This window comes from Babylonia areolata, chromosome 2 (assembly GCF_041734735.1).
Source record: "Babylonia areolata isolate BAREFJ2019XMU chromosome 2, ASM4173473v1, whole genome shotgun sequence".
Lineage (NCBI taxonomy): Eukaryota > Metazoa > Mollusca > Gastropoda > Neogastropoda > Buccinidae > Babylonia > Babylonia areolata.
In genome coordinates this window covers 63,591,316-63,612,295 of record NC_134877.1, presented here as the reverse complement: position 1 = coordinate 63,612,295, position 20,980 = coordinate 63,591,316, and the positions used below count along the sequence as shown (strand labels likewise).

The following is a 20,980-nucleotide window of genomic DNA, read 5'->3' as shown; positions in this document are numbered from 1 at the left end:
CACGTGAAAACATAAAGAAAAACAAAAACAACAACATGTACACACACACACACACACACACACACACACACACACACACACCCAAAACCGTGCATTCATTCAGATTGCAATTATGAACCATCACCACACAAAAAAATCACACACACACACACACACACACTACATGGAGACATAAAAATGGATGTCCTGGTGTGGATGATGTTTGTCAAGGGAAGACATACTCAGGCTGTTTATTTCTCGACAAAACGATACCAACTAGCGGTGGTATGCTGTGCTGCTCAATCCTGGCTTGAACGTAAAGTGCCTGTGGAAATAGAATCCAGTTTTCCTGCAACCCTGCTCTACCAGTTCAGGGTTGAAGGTCCCATAGAATTCAGGGCTTGAGCAATAACAGCCAGTGCAGACTTGCCCCCTAGTTTGAAGGTCAGTCATTATAAAATGTAACGTGGGCAAGACACTCTCCATTGTCATCAAATTCAAATACAAGCCTAGAAAGTTGAGACAGCAGTTGCTTCCTCTGCTGTTCTGATGGTCGCAGTCGGTCACGACGGACTATCATAGGCATTCATGAAAGGCTAAGCTGCTAGTAGTAAAGTACTTCTGCTCTGCTGAATATTGTTGCAGAGACAAAGCACTTACCCACCACTGGTGGGAATGATTTCTGAGGGATGAAAGATAACACTTAACAAGAGAGGCAAGGGCTTCAAGACTCACTTGTGATAAATTAAGTCCCCTAGCATTAATTACAGAGTAATTTCTCTTTTTTACCATCTGCACCAAACGTTTGCAAAACAAATAAAACTTCCATACTTAGCAAAAGAAGTTCCTGTTTGAACAAAAAATGATAATAATGACTCCTCTTGTTGTTGTTTCAGAATAAGAGGTCAAAGTGCCAAGTTTAGAGAATACAAAAAATATAAATATAACAGTAAATGCAGTTTGCATATAATTAGGCTTCATTTTTTTGTGTGTGTGCCCATCCCAGAGGTGCAATATTATTTTAAACAAGATGACTGGAAAGAACTGAATATTTCCTATTTTTATGCCTAATTTGGTGTCAACTGACAAAGTACTTGCAGAGAAAATGTCAATGTTAAAGTTTACCACGGACACACACACACACACACACACACACACACACACACACACAGACAACCAAACACCGGGTTAAAACATAGACTCACTTTGTTTACACAAGTGAGTCAAAAAAAAGAAAAAAGAAAAAAAATCCCTGTACAGGGACCGGCTAACTGAGGATGACACAGTTGGGGTCTACTTTCTGAGCTTGTCCCACATCTCATCGGCTGGCGAAACTGGTCAGTTTCTCTCTTTTTATCTCCCCTTCTCTCCCTCCTGCCCTCCTTTCCTCCTTCTCCCCCCCCCCCCCCCGCCCCCAACGCCCACTCTCTCTGTCTCTGTCATCTCCGAGTATTTCAAAAGGGTGTGGATACATTTTGTTTTAGAGAAAGGTCAGTGTGTATATCACAGTAAGATTGTAAATTTCAGGAACTCCCTGGACGTTTAAGCTATTTTGTGATAGCACTATCTATGGCCATCTGAGATTATTTACTTGTCTAAGCGTTGGAATTGCAGGTAAAGATCTTGATAGTGCGCGCGTGCGTGTGTGAGTGTGTGCTGAGTTCCTCTTCAGATGGGGTCTATGTGTGTATGTGCGTGTTGGATGTGGATCTCTCTCTCTCTCTCTCTCTCACACACACACACACACACACACGCAAACACAAACACAATTAGTGCTCGTATACACTGAAATAAACGTGAATCACTTGTTGAGTTCATCGTACAAAAGTTTGTGAGTGTGTGTGCGTGTGTGTGCATGCACGTGTGTGCGCTTGTTTGTTTGTGTGTGTGTGTGTGCGTGTGTGTGTGTGTGTGTGTGTGTGTGTGCGCTTGTTTGTTTGTGTGTGTGCGTGTGTGTGTGTGTGTGTGTGTGTGCTTGTTTGTTTGTGTGTGTGTGTGTGTGTGTACTCTGTGTCAGGTTTTTTACCGACCTTCGGACCCTGCTTCATCAATTTCTACGGGTCCACGCGGGAATACTCGGACCTGCCCAACGAGTACGAGGACCTCAACGAGGGCAAGGTGACTCTCCCTCCCCCCCCCCCCCTTTGCCACGTGTCACCCCATTTTTTCTTCTTTTTTTTCTCATTTTGCTGTTCTTGTTATCGGGGTGTTGTTTTTTTTTCCTTCAGTTTATTGATGATCTTTGCGTCAGCGGCAGATTTGTGTCAACACGAATCCTCAACACAGAGTCTCCTGGAGACACCAATGATCCAGGCATTGATACCACCTCGACCTGATGTGATGTCTCACACACACACACAAACACACACACACACACACACACAGAGTATCAGTAGCTCAAGGAGGCGCCATTGCGTTCGGACAAATCCATATACGCTACACTACATCTGATAAGCAGATGCCTGACCAGCAGCGTAACCCAACGCGCTTAAACACACACACACACACACACACACACACACACACCTCTTAATATGTCTTGTCTGTGATGTGATGTTACACGTCTTACGCCCGTGTACCACGTCGCACGCTGTATATCCCGTCTCACACAATACTCATTTCCTGTCAGTGACGAGGTGCATACTATAATAATAATAATAATAATGGTACTTATATATCGCTAAACCTCGTGCATAAACAAATCAAAGCGCTTTCGCACCAGTCATTCTCACGCAAGCATAACTCTAAAACTGAAAAAAACCTAAAAAGACAAGGAAGAGGCAGGGAAGGGAGGCTACTTTGGGAAGAGGTGGGTTTTAAGGCCAGACTTGAAAGAGCTGAGTGTGGAGACTTGACGAAGCGAAAGAGGAAGTTCATTCCAATTGCAAGGTCCAGAGACAGAGAAAGAACGGTGGCCAACAGTCGAGAGTTTGAATCTGGGTATGTGTAAGTGGAGTGGATCCGAAGCTGATCGTAGTGAGCGAGATGGAGTGTAGAGGTGAAGGCAGCCACAGAGATAGGAAGGGGCTGATTTGTGAATACATTTGTAGCATAGAGTGCTGATCTTGTACTTTATTCGGTGTGAGACAGGGAGCCAGTGGAGATGTTGCAAAAGAGGAGTGGTGTGCTCAGATCTTTTCTTTCTGAGGACGAGTCGGGCAGCAGAATTTTGTATGCGCTGAAGGGACTGAATGGATGAAGCAGGCAAACCAGACAATAGAGAGTTACAGTAGTCAAGGCGAGAGAGAATGAGAGAAACGACAAGTCTAGATGTTGCGTCAGTGGACAGATATTTCCGGATGGAACTGATGCGCCGCAGTTGACAGTAGCAGGATTGACATGTCTGATTGATAAATGTTTGCATGGACAGTGTGTTGTCAAGGACAACGCCGAGGTTCCTGACTGAAGTGGACAGAGGGATGGATGTACTGCCAAGTTTGATTGTATTAGTTGTAATGGAAGAGAGTTTTTGTTTAGTTCCTATGATCATTGCTTCAGTTTTGTCCGCGTTCAATTGTAACTTATTTAGAGTCATCCAATTTTGAATATCCAGGAAGCAGTTAGATGTTTCTTGCAAGAGCGACAACAGTTTTTCAGGTGTATCACTCTTCTGGAGTTGAGTGTCATCAGCATAAGAATGATGACTGACATTATGGCGGTTGATAATTTCAGCGAGAGGAGCAGTGTACAGTGTGAAGAGCACTGGGCCTAAAACAGATCCCTGTGGGACTCCATGTTCAATTTTAACGGGTTCAGACTGGAAATGATCAACAATGACAGACTGGAATCGATCAGTGAGATAAGATTTGAACCAGTTTAGAACAGTGCCGTTGATACCAAATGTAAAATGAAGACGGGAAAGAAGGATTGAATGGTCTATCGTGTCAAAAGCGGCTGACAAGTCGAGAAGAGTGAGAAGGGAGATACTATCACTTGATATGAAAACAGAGAGAGAAGGGTTTGCGTTCATAGAGAGAGAGAGACTTTGACTCTTTACCTTCATTAGCTTAACAGCCCGTGTGACAGGGGGGATACAGGGGAGGTTACAGTGTCGTTTTATCCAATCGTCTGAAAAGAAAAGTAAGTACAAAACAAAAACGCTGACGCACCAATTATTACGAATTTTATATAAACGAACTACAACCTACAAATTACACAAAAACATCATTACCGGATTGGCCATCCAAACACCGGTTCTATCTGCTTATATTTTTTCATTCAAAATAATTGTTTGGGAAACCATTAATGTTTGCGCATACTTTATACTAAAAGGCGTTTTGATCAGAGTGAAAGAGAGAGAAATGTCGAGGCGCACTGTTCTGAGTCCGCAGGGAGAGAGGGTTACTGGCAGAGGGAACACAATGCACACTAATTATGACTGAATGATGAATGATATGGATATATAGCGCCTATCCTCTTGGTCGGAGATAAGCTCTATGCGCTGTACAAACTCGGGGGTCATTTGCACAACAGGCTGCCTACCTGGGTAGAGCCGACTGACGGCTGCCATTGGGCGCTTATCATTCGTTACCTGTGTCGATTCGATCTGTTACACACTCAAGACAGACATGTTACATTTTACGTGTATGACCGTTTTGTTTAATTACCCAGCCATACTCCGTCTTCGGGCGTATGCATGTTGGGTATTTTTTTTGTTGTTTCCATAATCCACTTGAACGCTGACATGGATTACAGGATCTTTAACGTGCGTATTTGGTCTTCTGCGAGCGAAAACACACAAAGGGGGTTCGGGTACTGGCAGGTCTGCACATATGATGACCTGGGAGATCGGAAAAATCTCCACCTTTTACCCACCAGGCACCGTTACCGAGATTCGAACTCGGAACCCTCAGATTGAAAGTCCAACGCTTTAACCACTCGGCTATTGCCCCCATCGTGGCAGCATCGGAAGAGGTGTAAGGATCCATTATTCGCCAGTACCAGTGGTCAGGGTACGAGGCCCCTGTTTGGGCACGGTCTTATCATCTTGGGAAAGGGCGCTTTGCTCTCATTTTCTTCCTCACTCCACCCAGGTGTGAATGGGTACCCGACTACGGCTGGTGAAGGTTAAAAAAAAACAAGGGTGGAAGGAGGAAATTGGGACTCTGCCTTGATATTCCGAGTCCTAGATACAGTGGATATAGGTTCACTGCCTCTATGGCAATGGGACATTTTTATTTATTTATTTATCTGTTTATCTATTTAACCATTCATTCACCCATTTACTTTCATTACTTACTTACTAATCGTCAGTGTGTGTTGTCAGGGAGAGGGGGTGGCATACAGGGGCAGAGCACTGGTGGAGTTAGTGACAGTACTGGGAGAGACACCAGAGACCCCTGTCGGTGCCATCGAAAACGACGATCTGCTCAGAGTTCAGGTAAGATGTGTGCCGTATGTGGCTTCTCATGCACAACATAATTACGCCTCTCTGTCGCAGTCTTTCTTGAAAAACAACATCTATGTAAGTCAACTGTTTTACGAAGAATGAAAAGCCAAATGATTTGAGGGATTGACATTGTGACAATGAGCAGAAATGAGCAAAATGAGTTATCTGATTTGAGGGAGTGAGACTGACAAATGAGCAGAAATAAGCAAACTGATTTGATTTGATTTGATTTGAGGGACTGACATAGAAATAAGCAAAATGATTTGATTTGATCTGAGGGAATGAGACTGACAATGCGCAGATATAAGCAAAATGATTTGATTTGATCTGAGGGACAGGGAGTGACAGATGTGCAGAAACAGGCAAAATGATATGATTTGAGGGACTGACATTGTGACGATGTGCAGAAATACATGCGCCGCCGCAAGTACCGTGTCCACGCAGCATTCCTTAGTGCCACCATGATCAGTGCCACGGAAGCCCCCGTGGAGTTCGAAGTCAGCATCGGTCAGTAATAATAATAATGATAATAATAATAGTAATGATAATAGTAACAACAACAAGAAGAAGAATCGTGGAGATCGAAGTCAGCATCGGTCAGTCTTGATGATAGTAACAATAATGATGATAATTGTAGAATAACGATAACAATTGTGGAGTCAGTAATGATAATAATAATGATAACAACAACAATAATTGTGGGGTTCAAAGTCAACATCGGGCGGTGATAATCATAGCTGTGGAGTTCAAAGTCAGCATCGGGCGGTGATAATCATAGCTGTGGAGTTCAAAGTCAGCATCGGGCGGTGATAATCATAGCTGTGGAGTTCAAAGTCAGCATCGGGCGGTGATAATCATAGCTGTGGAGTTCAAAGTCAGCATCGGGCGGTGATAATCATAGCTGTGGAGTTCAAAGTCAGCATCGGGCGGTGATAATCATAGCTGTGGAGTTCAAAGTCAGCATCGGGCGGTGATAATCATAGCTGTGGAGTTCAAAGTCAGCATCGGGCGGTGATAATCATAGCCGTGGAGTTCAAAGTCAGCATCGGGCGGTGATAATCATAGCCGTGGAGTTCAAAGTCAGCATCGGGCGGTGATAATCATAGCCGTGGAGTTCAAAGTCAGCATCGGGCGGTGATAATCATAGCCGTGGAGTTCAAAGTCAGCATCGGGCGGTGATAATCATAGCCGTGGAGTTCAAAGTCAGCATCGGGCGGTGATAATTATAGCCGTGGAGTTCAAAGTCAGCATCGGGCGGTGATAATCATAGCCGTGGAGTTCAAAGTCAGCATCGGGCGGTGATAATCATAGCCGTGGAGTTCAAAGTCAGCAGTGGGCGGTAATAATTATAGCTGTGGAGTTCAAAGTCAGCAGTGGGCGGTAATAATTATAGCTGTGGAGTTCAAAGTCAGCATCGGGCGGTAATAATCATAGCTGTGGAGTTCAAAGTCAGCATCGGGCGGTAATAATTATAGCTGTGGAGTTCAAAGTCAGCATCGGGCGGTAATAATTATAGCTGTGGAGTTCAAAGTCAGCATCGGGCGGTAATAATTATAGCTGTGGAGTTCAAAGTCAGCAGCGGGCAGTAATAATACTAATAACAATCATAATGGTAATAATCATAGGTCCATGTACACATTGAAATGTACGCGAACCACGTGTTGAAGGTGTGTGTGTGTGTGTGTGTGTGTCAGAATCAGTTAGGCGTTGGACTTCTGATCAGTTGTTCACCAGTGATCAGGGTTCAAAGCCCCGTGATGTCGGGGTCCTTTGGGGAAAATCACTTCACACCGATTTGTCCTGACTCTGCACAGGCGTAAATGGATACCTGACTCTTTTTTTTTGGTGTGGGGGGGGGGGGGGATGTTAAAACGACGGAAGGAGAGGATTGGGCCCCGCCTTCCTATGCCGAACACACGATACAGTGGATATCATGATTTCACTGCTTTGATGGCCGCAGAAGGCTATGGGACCTTTAACCTTTTTTACTTTTTGATGAAAGAATAGATGCTATGGATACTACACCGCGCCTATCCTCGGTCGGAGACCAAGCTCCAAGCGCTTTACAAATACAGTGTCGTTCGCAAAACATGCTGCCTACCTGTGTAGAGCCGACTGACGGCTGCCATTGGGTGGTCATCATTCGTTTCCTGTGTCATTCAATCAGATTTCAGGCACGCACACACACACATTCAGACGGACATGTAACATTTTACATGCATGACCATTTTGTTTATTTACCCCGCCATGCAGACAGCCATACTCCCGTTTTCTGGGGTGTGCATGCTGGGTAATGTTCTTGTTTCCATAACCCACCGAACATTGACATGGATTACAGAATCTTTAACGTGAGTATTTGATCTTCTTCGTGCGTATACACACGAGCATCTTGGAACACAAGTTAGCAAATACGGAGATATCCGGAGTGAAAGAACCAAAGACAAGATGGATTAAATGTCCCTTCTCAAACTAGGCGTTACGATGGCTCAGTAGTCAAAACGTCTGCCAGAAAGGTGACCCAGTCCTGAAGTGGCGACCACACTGGAGGCGCGGGTTCGAACCTGCCGAGGACCGGGTTGGAAAATAAAGGCGGCAATACAAGGGCATCCAGGAGTCATGACCTGGGTGCGGCCTGGCCCCTTTTAGAGTGTAAGGAGTTAAAGGCCGAAACACATGACTGAGGGAGGGTAGGGAGGGGGGCCGGGGTGGGAGTTTGGGGGCGGGGGGGAGGAGGAGGGCCTTCTTTTCTGAAGACCTTGTATTGTCCAGCTCTCCCTAGAGTTTCTGATCACGAACAGAGCCACGTGTTGTCACGATGCAGGGAACTACGGCAACAAGCTGGACGAGAACGTGACCCCTTGCTGCTCCACCACGCAGCCCACCAACCCCGTGTTCGACGGCAGCAAGTACTACTTCCTGCCCTGGGGCAGCACCAAGCCCTGCGTGGTCCTGGACTGCTCCTTCGAGGACATCAGCTGGCGGCTGGAGGCCCTGAACCTCCTTCTCAAGATCATCGAAGAGCTGGTCAGTGCTTCTCGGCTGTTTTCAGTTTCACGGAGGTTTCAAACGAGGCTCGTTTGCATAAACATGTCGGGTGTGCTGTGAAGGTCTTGAAGGCCTGCCTTAGGTTTGTGTAAAACGTGGACATGAAATGAAATACAATAATTATACAAAATAAATAGGTACGTTAAAATGTAATACACTAAAGAATAATTAAACAAAGTAAAAAAAAAAACAAAACAACAACAACAAATACACTAAAATTATAACAAAATGAAAAATTCAGTTTCTCAAGGAACGGTCACTGCGTTCGGACAAATCCGTACAGGCTGCACCATGCCTGTTGGGCAGAGGCCTGACCAGCAGCATAAACCAACGCGCTAGTCTGGCATTGAGTGCGCGCGCGCGCACGCATACACACACACACACACACACACAAACACTCACTCACACACACACACACACACACACACACACACAAGTTTGTTGTTGTTTTTCCAGAGGACGACACTTTTGTAACCATAGGGTTCTTTTTCAGTGCGCTAAGCGCGTGCAGCACACAGGACCTCGTTTATTTATTTATTTTTTTTAAAGAAAAAAGTTTATTTTAAAAAAACAACAAACAAATACAAATACAAATTTAATCGTCTCATCCGAATGACTGGACGCTCAGTTTGGTGCCCCAATGAAATTTGGTAGAAAGGACTTGACTGTGATTCTTCTTCTTCTTCATTCGTGGGCTGCAACTCGCACGTTCACTCGTACACGAGTGGGTTTTTACGAATATGACCATTTTTTTTTTACCCCGCCATATAGGCAGCCATACTCTGTTTTTGGGGGTGTGCATGCTGGGTATGTTCTTGTTTCCATAACCCACCGAACGCAGACCTGGATTACAGGATCGTTAACGTGCGTATCTGATCTTCTGCTTGCGTATACACACGAAGGAGGTTCAGGCACTAGCAGGTCTGCACATAAGTTGACCTGGGAGATCGGAAAAATCCACTCTTTACCCACCAGGCGCCGTTACCAAGATTCGATCCCGGGACCCTCAGATTGAAAGTCCAACGCTTTAACCACTCGGCTATTGCGCCCGTCAGACTGGGATTCGAACCCAGACTCTTACGGAAACTGCTTTGGTTGATAAACCACTAACCATTCTGTCAAATGAAGTGCAGGACGCGTTGAAGGGAAATGATTGAAACAGAACTCACCAGCTACAACAGAAATGATTGAAACAAAACTCACTAGCTATAACGGAAACGCTGCGCACGTGCATGAGGTATAATGCAAATGATTGAAGCAGAACTCACCAGCTGTAACGGAAATGATTGAAACAGTACTCACCAGCTGTAACGGAAATGATTGAAACAGTACTCACCAGCTGTAACAGAAATGATAAAAACAGAACTCACCAGCTGTAACGGAAATGATTGAGACAGAACTCACCAGCTGTACCGGAAATGATTGAGACAGAACTCACTAGCTGTAACGGAAACGCTGCTCATTGCAGGAGGCCAACGTGGAGCGGATGCACATAGCGGTGAAGGCCCAGCTTCCGGTGCCAGAGCTGGCTCAGCTGCTCATCTCCCTTCTGGACCAGCTGGTGATAGATTGCAGGTGTGTCTCTCCTCACCCCTGCCCCCCACACCCCCACACACCTCGGTCATACCTAGTGATGGCCGATTTCATTTTTTCCCGCTAGTTTCACTTTCTGTCTCTCAGCTCCATCTCGGCTGGACCTGGCTGATGCCTCTTTTAGTTTTTTCCATCTGTCTCACTTTCTGTCTCTCCCCCTTCCCCCTCCCCCAACCCCTGCCATACCTAGTGATGGCCTCTTTTAGTTTTTCCATCTGTCTCACTTTCTGTCTCTCCCCCTCTCTCCTCCCCCAACCCCTGCCATACCTAGTGATGGCCTCTTTTAGTTTTTCCATCTGTCTCACTTTCTGTCTTTCCCCCTCTCTCCTCCTCTACCCCTGCCATACCTAGTGATGGCCTCTTTCAGTTTTTCCATCTGTCTCACTTTCTGTCTCTCCCCCTCTCTCCTCCCCCAACCCCTGCCATACCTAGTGATGGCCTCTTTTAGTTTTTCCATCTGTCTCACTTTCTGTCTCTCCCCCTCTCTCTCCTCCCCCAACCCCTGCCATACCTAGTGATGGCCTCTTTCAGTTTTTCCATCTGTCTCACTTTCTGTCTCTCCCCCTCTCTCCTCCCCCAACCCCTGCCATACCTAGTGATGGCCTCTTTCAGTTTTTCCATCTGTCTCACTTTCTGTCTCTCCCCCTCTCTCCTCCCCCAACCCCTGCCATACCTAGTGATGGCCTCTTTTAGTTTTTCCATCTGTCTCACTTTCTGTCTCTCCCCCTTCCCCCTCCCCCAACCCCTGCCATACCTAGTGATGGCCTCTTTCAGTTTTTCCATCTGTCTCACTATCTGTCTCTCCCCCTCTCTCCTCCCCCAACCCCTGCCATACCTAGTGATGGCCTCTTCCAGTTTTTCCATCTGTCTCACTTTCTGTCTCTCCCCCTCTCTCCTCCCCCAACCCCTGCCATACCTAGTGATGGCCTCTTTCAGTTTTTCCATCTGTCTCACTTTCTGTCTCCCCCTCTCTCTCCTCCCCCAACCCCTGCCATACTTAGTGATGGCCTCTTTCAGTTTTTCCATCTGTCTCACTTTCTGTCTCTCCCCCTCTCTCCTCCCCCAACCCCTGCCATACCTAGTGATGGCCTCTTTTAGTTTTTTCCATCTGTCTCACTTTCTGTCTCTCCCCCTCTCTCCTCTCCCCAGCCCCTGCCATACCTAGTGATGGCCTCTTTTAGTTTTTCCATCTGTCTCACTTTCTGTCTCTCCCCCTCTCTCTCCTCCCCCAGCCCCTGCCATACCTAGTGATGGCCTCTTTTAGTTTTTCCATCTGTCTCACTTTCTGTCTCTCCCCCCCTCTCCTCCCCCAACCCCTGCCATACCTAGTGATGGCCTCTTTCAGTTTTTCCATCTGTCTCACTTCTGTCTCTCCCCCTTCCCCCTCCCCCAACCCCTGCCATACCTAGTGATGGCCTCTTTCAGTTTTTCCATCTGTCTCACTTTCTGTCTCTCCCCCTCTCCCCTCCCCAACCCCTGCCATACCTAGTGATGGCCTCTTTCAGTTTTTCCATCTGTCTCACTGTCTTTCCCCCTCTCCCCTCCCCCTACCCCTGCCATACCTAGTGATGGCCTCTTTCAGTTTTTCCATCTGTCTCACTGTCTTTCCCCCTCTCTCCTCCCCCTACCCCTGCCATACCTAGTGATGGCCTCTTTCAGTTTTTCCATCTGTCTCACTGTCTTTCCCCCTCTCCCCTCCCCCTACCCCTGCCATACCTAGTGATGGCCTCTTTCAGTTTTTCCATCTGTCTCACTTTCTGTCTCCTCCTCCTCATCATCATCATTTTCTTCTTCCTTTTCTTCTACATCTTCATCTTCCACCACCACCATCACCACCTCTTCCTCCTCCTCCTCCTCATCATCATCATCACCATCTTCTTCTCATCATCATCATCACCATCATCATCTTTAACCAGCAAGGAGCTGCCAGAGCCGCAGCAAGGTCTGCACGTCCCGACAGAGCTGGACCTGCTGATGGCCAAGAACCGGCAGGCAGAGCTGGACAACATCGTCAGCATGGCCCGCACCCTGCGCACCACCGCCACCGACGTGCAGGAGGCCGTGACGGAGATAGAGGGCTACCTGTCCACGCTCAGACACCTGGCGCTGGAGGTGAGTGAGTGGAGTGGAGCACAGGCTGCGTGGCCCAGTGGTAGGGTAAATGGCGCCCGATTTACTTGTATACCCACTGGTACTAGGAAGCGAGTGTCCACTCACGGGTTTCACCCCGCACCCCCCCCCCACGTCCCCCTTCAGTCTCCGTTTCAGTTTCAAAGAGGTGTCAAAGCGTGCGGACTGATCCATATACACTACACCACATCTGTTTAAACAACAACAAACAAACTACAACAAAATAAGAAGAAAAAAACGAGAAAAAAAAACCCGAAAAAAAACCCCGTCCCATATTGAATCCCAATATCCGGACCGGGACTTTCACTCGCCTTCTCCATTAAGATAATCCAGAGAAGGCCTGGGTGGGAGGGTGCTAGTAATTCTGATGAGACGATAAATCGAGGTCCTGTGTGCAGCAATTTACTTAGCGGAAGTATAAGAACCCACAGGAAAAAAAGTTGTTCCTGTGGGTTCTTATACTTCCGCTAAGTAAATTGCTGCACACAGGACCTCGATTTAAGTTTTTCCTGGCGAAATTCTGAAGAAAAGTCTACTTGAATACCACCGACGACTGAAAAAAGGAATTTTTTTTTTATGCTGGTTGCGCTGCACGGTGGTGACACGCTGCCCCAGGGGAGAGCAGCCTGAATTCCACGATCGAGTTCACCTGAGGATCTGATACCACGTGACTGCTCTGAAGTCTGTTTCGGGCATTGAAGTTGTTGCCACACCGTACTTCACGTCCTCATTAGACCACTCGCACTGACTTTTAAAACGCTATGTATAGTTTCTTTCAGTTTTCTTATGTTGCGTCCGTAAAAAAAAGGGGGGGGGAGATTTGAATAAAGGGGGAGAGAAGACAGACAGCACAAGACTTATGCAGTTTACCTGGAAATATTTAACAGCAGCGCAATCATTGAGTGCATATTAAGAATGTGTGTATGTCTACGTGTTGCCAATAACATAATCATCTCCGAGTAAAAAAAAAACAAACAAAAAAAAAACCTGCCCGGTGTGCTTGCATGTTGGCGTGCGTGTGCGTGCTTCCCGAGAGCAGCCTCAGAACAGCATGCCTGACGTGGTGATCTGGATGATCAGCGAGCAGAGGCGTATCGCCTACTACCGTATCCCTGCCTACCACATCTTCTTCTGCCCAGACCCCGTCTATAGGGGCCGTGACTGTGGCAAGCTGCAGACCATTCAGCTGAAGGTGAGCGAGTCTCACGTGCTCCTGTGCTCTTCTTACCTCCCTGTATTATCACTTGTCACTGTCTGACACTGATACTGGTCCTGTAAAACTGGCTTGGGTCGTGGGGGGATGTTACACTGCTGAGCATGTCACCATTCTCCGTTCCTTTCCACGGACACACACACACACACACACACACACACACACACACACAGACAACCGAACACCGGATTAAAACATTCTCACTTTGTTTACACAAGTGAGTCAAAAAGCTTTACAAAGAGAAAAAAAAATCACGACCACCATAATGTTTGTGTGTATGCGTGTGTATGTGTGTGCGTGTGTGTTTGCGTGTGTGTGTGTGCGCATGCCTGTGCGTACATGTGTGTGCGCATGCCTATGCATGTGTGTGTGAGTGTGTGCGTGTGCGCATGCCTCTGTGTGTGTGTGCGTTCGTATGCGTGCGTGTGTGTGTGTGTGCGTGCGTACCTGCATGTGTGTGGTCAGCTGCCCTGCACCAAGGACCGGCCCAAGGACTACCAGATCCCCGCTCTGCTGAGGATCAAGCTGTGGCTGGGGCTGCAGATAGAGGAGGAGGAGTGGCATCTGATGCAGACTGAGGGAGAGCTGGCCGTCTTCGCTGAAACCGTAATCACACTAATTCAGTTTCGGTTTCTCAGAAAGGCGTCACTGCATTCGGATAAATTCATATATACACTGCACCGCATCTGCTAGGCAAGATGCCAGACCAGCAACATAACCCAACGCGCTTAATCAGGCCTTGAATGCATGCATATATCCGTGTACCAATAAGAGTGGATTTCTTCTACAGAAAGACAACACTCTTGTTGCCATGGGTTCTTTTTCAGTGCGCCAAGTACGTGCTGCACACGGACCACATCGGTTTATTGTATCATCCGAATGAGTGGACACTCAGTTTTATTTTCCAGTCAAACTTGGGAGAAAAGGCAAGAGCGAGATTCGAACCCACACCCTCGCGGATTCTGTGTTGGTTGATGAGCGTCTTAACCATTCTGCCACCTTCCCTGGTCCACAGTCAGCAATCATATCCAGTGTCAAATGCAACTGACTTCAGAACAAAAATAGGACATAATATATATGTGAGTCTCCATTAATCATCTTCTTACAGGAATTCCCATGAATTTTTTCATAGGCGACTGTATGTACTTTTCATTGTCAACAGTTTCATTTGCTAAATCATCAAAATAGGAAACAAAGTTTGACTCAGTACACAACCCTGTCTGGCACCTAGAGGGCATTGGAAAGAACAATTGATTATCAGAATTTGCAAAAAGCCTGGATGCCTTCAGTCCTCTAGCTGTCAATCAGTTTGTCATGTCGAACAATATTGAATGCCTTCTGTAAGTCCACAAAAGCAGCATGCAGCTTCTGGCCTTTATATAGACGAAGGGCTATCTACTTTTCGAGTCCATCTGGGATGATCTGGGGCCATTGGTTTTGAACCTGAATAGCGCGATTGTCTTATTAGTGATGGAGCCATAAGAGGGAGGACAGCCACTTTAATACGGTGGGATGGGTGGCTGGGTCATAAAACTTGGGAACTCCAACGTCGAGCGATCGCTGCCTGGGTGAATCATGTTCGGATGGCTGGGTCATAGAATATGGAGCTCGACAGAAACTTAGTGAGGCTTAGTGTGTATTAGTGTTAGAGTCAATGGTATTTGTGTTAGTGTGTGTGTGTGTGCGCGCGTGCGCGCGCGCGCGTGTCCCAGACGGACTCGAAAAGTAGATAGCCCTTCATCTACAGAAGCTGCCTGTCTATGAAGCCGATCTGGGGCCTACGGACTACTGGGCCAATATGGCAAATCTGTAGCCGGACCTCAAAGTGTAAATGTACATACATTTCTGAACTCCATAGAAATCCAGCTTGATTCTCGGAGATGGTATGGGTTGTTGTTTTTTGTTTTTTTTAACTCCAACCTATGTCTTTCAGTCGACCACCATCACCGGACCCCCCACCCCCACCCCACCCCCCGGACCCTCACTCCCTCCCTCTCTCCCTCCCTCTCTCTCTCTGCCCCCCCGTCTCAGTCTCTGTCTTGTGTTAACATGCGCCCGAGTGTGTGTGTGTGTGTGTGTGTGTGTGTGTGTGTTGTGTGTGTACATGAGAGACAAAGATGTATATGTAACCAATAGGCACGATTGTGCGCATGTGATAAATAGATGTGTATAACTGTTTATTTGGCAAACTCTTCTGAAATAGCTCGAGTGTCGATCAACATGTTCTAGTAATGAGATGACATAATGTATTTAATCAAAAACAAGGGGTGTTTTTCATGAAATCATATAGTGTACAAATGGTGTTTTCATCTTCCCCTCCACTCTTCTGTCTGTGTGTGTGTGTGTGTGTGTGTGTGTGTGTGTGTGAGCGCAGTACGAGAACGAGGTGAACATTCTGGGGGCGTGGACCAAAAAGGGACCGACGATGACACGACCCAGTTGGTCAGACAGTGAGGGCACGGTAAGGCATGCTGGACAGACATACATATCTTCTGTTGTCTACTTGTTTGAATGAAGGAACTTGTTTCACATAGGGTGCGTAAAAAAAATCCACACCAGGTTTGTGTGGAACTGTTGCTGGCTTGCCCCAGGAAATTTATGAACCATCCGTCTCACCCTCATTCTCTTCTGGTAAACAACACAGTCATTCCTGTCTCCCAATCAGTGTGGAGGTACGGTGTCTGTCTTGACCACAGTCGGCCATTTCAGCAACACATTTCAAACATTTGCAAATCAGCTTATCTTGAGTTGCGAAGAATTACTTCTATTCGTCATTACCTGTCTATGGAAGCAACCAAAACGTTAGTCTTTGCATTTGTTTTTATCTAGGATTGATTACTGCAATTCTGTTCTTGCCGGCATTCCCAAAACTTCACTGGATAAACTTCAAAGAGTTCAGAACAATGCTGCTCGACTTATTTTCAGATCCTCCAGATTTGAACGTGTGACTCCTCTCTTCCACTCTCTTCACCGGCTACCAGTTTAAAAAAGAACTGAATACAAGCTTTCTGCTCTGACGTTTTCTGCCCTCTCAAGCTCTGGTCCTCGCTACCCCTCTGACCTCCTTGAAGTGTACATTCCAACTCGTCACCTTCGTTCTGCTTCTGATACTAAGCTTTAAAAAAAAACTCCTATTCTAAAGAAAAAACAACAGGGTCAAAGGTCTTTTTCTTTCCAGGCTCCGTCATTGTGGAACAACCTACCAGAAAATGTGCGTCATTCTGTCTCGCTGAAATCTTTTAAGTCTGCTCTGAAAACACATCTCTTCCAGCAGCAGTAACAGCAGTTTTTTGTTTTGTTTTTGGTTGTTGTTTTTCCCTGATCTTGGTGTGATTAGGTTTTGGGTGCATGTTTTGTTGTGGGGAGGCTGTTTGCCCTGTGTGTGTGGCGGGGTGCTGGTGGGCGTCCGTGCGTTTGTGTGTGTGTGTGTGTGTGTGTGTGTGTTGCAGGGATGCGTTTTCTGGAGGGCGCCATGGGTGGGTTGGTGGTTTCCAATGTTTAGTTGCGTGAGTGTTTTTTGGAACGTGCTTCCGTGAGTGTGTGTGTGTTGGGGGGTGGGGGGGATGCGGGTGGAGAGGAGTATTGATGGGAAGGCGGGGAGTGAGGAACGAAATGTAAAGCGCTTTGAGCAGTATTTCTGGAGAAACGCGCTGTATGAATGTCCATTATCATTTGTGCTGGGTTCACAGCGTCACCCACCATGACGCAAACACACTCTGGAGACTGAGACATCAAGAAGCAATAAAATGCTTGCACAGCAGACCACACACACTCGCACGCACGCACGCACGCACACACACACACACACACACACACACACTGCAACTGGTTTAGAAAGTAGTAGAGGTGATGGGGATGGTTTCTATTATTGTATTATATTGTATTGCACTGTACTACTTTTTGTCACAACAGATTTCTCTCTGTGAAGTTCGGACTGTTCTCTCCGTGGAGAGCATGTCGCCGCACTGCAACACCACTTTTTCTTTTCTTTTTTTTTTACTGCCCGTTTTACAATTAAAGTGGATTTGTCTGTAGAATTTTGCTTGGTACAACTCCTTTGTTGCCGTGAGTTCTAAATACATGCTGCATGCTGCTCGGTTTATCGTCTCAGCCGAAAGGTAAGCAACCAAGGTCCAGTGGACAAAGGAGTAAAAACCCAGGTCGGTATGGGACTGGAACCCACGAACACTCGCTTCCTAGTCGGGCACTTTACCGCTTCACCTGATCTGTAGACCCTTCATAGATACTGGTCAAATGCATAGTATTGATTTATTTTGTTTGAGAATGTTCAGTGCCTCAGTAGTCTTTGAACATTATTGTAAGTTGCATTGACGGTAGTTTTGCTGGCGATGACTTCGGGATAGAAGATATACGTGAAGGTCGTATCAGCGTCGCCCTCTTCGAGCGCAAGGGCACTGTTGACTGACAAGTCCGACTCGAGAATGGCAGATTCTATCGCAGCGGCTGAAGGGGGATGACATGTCTTTTATGGATTCTGTTTGTTCCCTGTTTTCCCGCCTTGTCCTCTTCTCCTCCAGACTGGCACGACGGTGTGGGCCAAAGGTGCTGGCGGCTTGGTGGATGGTGTGGCGCCAGGAACTTCGGTCAGCGGCTTGGGTGATCAGTTGGCATGGGTTGATGCAACAGGTGTGTCTTTATACCGCTTCCAGCGTGCTCTCCTGTTCTGGTGAACAGATGACAGTTCACCGAATAGAACGATCTATGGTGCGGAGGCAGCGTTGGTGGAATCTCTTCTGGAGGCGGCTGTGACTATGCTAGGAAACCCACGGTTCAGAGCCGTAATGGAGGGTGGTCAACACCACGGCTATGTAGACGCCGGTCTTGTACTGTTTCGAGGTGGTTATTGTTCCACACCCTCATATACAGCCGTCCAAAGGCACTGTGTTGGCATTGGTCAGTCTGTTATCCACTTCCTTGTCAATTCAGGCGTCAGTGGAGATGATGCTTCCTAGGTAACAGAACTGCTGGACAGCGTTAAGTTTTGTTTGTTTTGTGCTGATGCTTGGTGGGTTCTGTTCCTGTAGGGGGGGGGGTGGGGTGGTGGAGAACTTCAGCAGTTCTCTTCAGGCTGACTTCAAGACCAAAACGGCCAGCAGCCTCTGCAGAACAGGAAGTGATAGGCAACGAGGCCCTTTCAGTGTGCGCTACCAGAGCAGCAGCAGTGGCAAATAATAGCTCTGTCACTCTCTCCAAAGTCTCGGTGCAGGCTTGCAGTCGACGTTGGAGGTCGTGTTAGTGTTAACGAATGGGTGATCGACCACTGACTCTCTCAAATGGATCTTATTGGTTTCTTTTTCCATCATGGTTATTAAGACGACAGAGATAGCAGAGAAAATGCACTGTGTTACGGTACAGTGCCTGACGCTCGGTGTCCAAACGGAGCTTCCACCGTGAGATGCCGGAGTTCTTTTGGTGGAAATAGCATCCCCGCCTTCAGGAAATTATGTGCAAGCAATTTCCTCTTTTTGTTGCTCTCTCTGTGTTTCTGCCCTTTTTTTTTTATTCCTTCACTGATGCCCAATTTTTAAGCCGTCCATGCGTCCCCCTTTATTCATTTCCAGCAAGCCGTGACACCTTTATCTCTTCAGCAGTTTTAGGATATTATGTTCTGCTCAGATTATCAGGTTGTAAACACTGGGCTGGGTACTAGCTGTCCATTCTGCAGTGTTATTTGCCTGTATTACATATTTCATGTATTTTTGTGTGGTTTTAAGGAATTTCCCATATATTTTTTTTGTTTGCATTTTTGGGGGGTAATCTTCGGGTAATAGATTTAATGAATTAAGCAGAAGGGCTGACATCTTCAACACAGCCTGGCCTTATTTGCCTTGATTAAGGAGCATAATCGTTAAGGTAATGTAAAATGTTTAGTTTTGCAGGTATTTTTTCTCTTTTGTTCTCGTTTTGTCCTATTCAGATGTGACAGTTTTGTATTTAAAGCGGTGGTTGAGTTGTTGTTGTTGTTTGTGTTTTTGTTGTTGTTTTGTTTAGGAGAGCAATCCTGATATGGCCCTGTGCGGTGGGCTAAACTGTCAGTAACTATGTCCAATGTTGGGCTGCAGATAGAGATGAACAAAGATAATCAGCAACAATGTCCAATGTTGGTTTGCAGATAGAGATGAACAAAGAGAAATTCATTGTCCCGGAGGGCTGGCGCTGGGACGGTGACTGGTACGTCAGCCCTGAACTCAGGTCAGTCTGTTTACTGTTCCCGGTGCATCAGTCCTGATCTCAGGTCAGTCTGTTTACTGTTCCCGGTGCATCAGTCCTGATCTCAGGTCAGTCTGTTTACTGTTCACAGTGCATCAGTCCTGATCTCAGGTCAGTCTGTTTACTGTTCACAGTGCATCAGTCCTGAACTCAGGTCAGTCTGTTTACTGTTCACAGTGCATCAGTCCTGAACTCAGGTCAGTCTGTTTACTGTTCACAGTGCATCAGTCCTGAACTCAGGTCAGTCTGTTTACTGTTCACAGTGCATCAGTCCTGAACTCAGGTCAGTCTGTTTACTGTTCACAGTGCATCAGTCCTGATCTCAGGTCAGTCTGTTTACTGTTCACAGTGCAGCAGTCCTGATCTCAGGTCAGTCTGTTTACTGTTCACAGTGCAGCAGTCCTGATCTCAGGTCAGTCTGTTTACTGTTCACAGTGCATCAGTCCTTAGGTCAGGTCAGTCTGTTTACTGTTCACAGTGCAGCAGTCCTGATCTCAGGTCAGTCTGTTTACTGTTCACAGTGCATCAGTCCTTAGGTCAGGTCAGTCTGTTTACTGTTCACAGTGCAGCAGTCCTGATCTCAGGTCAGTCTGTTTACTGTTCACAGTGCATCAGTCCTGAACTCAGGTCAGTCTGTTTACTGTTCACAGTGCATCAGTCCTGAACTCAGGTCAGTCTGTTTACTGTTCACAGTGCATCAGTCCTGATCTCAGGTCAGTCTGTTTACTGTTCACAGTGCATCAGTCCTGATCTCAGGTCAGTCTGTTTACTGTTCACAGTGCATCAGTCCTGAACTCAGGTCAGTCTGCTGTTTACAGTACATCGTTCCCGAATTCAGGTCAGTCTGCTGTTTACAGTACATCTTTCCTGAATTCAGGTCAGTCTGCTGTTTACAGTACATCTTTCCTGAATTCATGTCAATCTGCTGTTTACAGTACATCTTTCCTGATTTCATGTCAGCCTGCTGTTTACGGTCCTGAGCTCAGGTCAATCTGTTTGCTGATCACAGTGCATCAGTCCTAAGTCAGAACTCAGGTCAGTCTGTGTACTGTTCACATTATACGTCCTGAACTCAGGTCAGTCTGTCTGCTATTAACAGTACATCAGTCCAGAACTTAGATCAGTCTGTCTGCTATTAACAGTACATCAGTCCAGAACTTAGATCAGTCTGTCTGCTATTAACAGTACATCAGTCCTGAACTTAGATCAGTCTGTCTGTTATTAACAGTACATCGGTCCTGAACTTAGATCAGTCTGTCTGTTATTAACAGTACATCGGTCCTGAACTTAGATCAGTCTGTCTGTTATTAACAGTACATCAATCCTGAACTTTGATGAGTCTATCTGTTATTAACAGTACATCGGTCCTGAACTTAGATCAGTCTGTTATTAACAGTACA

At 46.5% G+C, this 20,980-nt stretch overlaps 1 protein-coding gene across 1 annotated transcript in view; it reads left to right on the top strand.

The window, feature by feature from the left end:
* Window positions 1–20,980, top strand: part of LOC143277976 (myoferlin-like) — a 96,655-nt gene that overhangs the window by 18,605 nt on the left and 57,070 nt on the right. Inside the window, exons 11-21 of the mRNA XM_076582985.1 lie at window positions 1,240–1,316; window positions 1,997–2,097; window positions 5,246–5,359; window positions 5,776–5,875; window positions 8,190–8,392; window positions 9,882–9,988; window positions 11,923–12,118; window positions 13,176–13,328; window positions 13,815–13,955; window positions 15,724–15,810; window positions 19,483–19,562. Coding sequence (XP_076439100.1) covers window positions 1,240–1,316; window positions 1,997–2,097; window positions 5,246–5,359; window positions 5,776–5,875; window positions 8,190–8,392; window positions 9,882–9,988; window positions 11,923–12,118; window positions 13,176–13,328; window positions 13,815–13,955; window positions 15,724–15,810; window positions 19,483–19,562 — 1,359 coding nt within the window. The remainder of the gene's footprint in view (window positions 1–1,239; window positions 1,317–1,996; window positions 2,098–5,245; window positions 5,360–5,775; window positions 5,876–8,189; window positions 8,393–9,881; window positions 9,989–11,922; window positions 12,119–13,175; window positions 13,329–13,814; window positions 13,956–15,723; window positions 15,811–19,482; window positions 19,563–20,980) is intronic.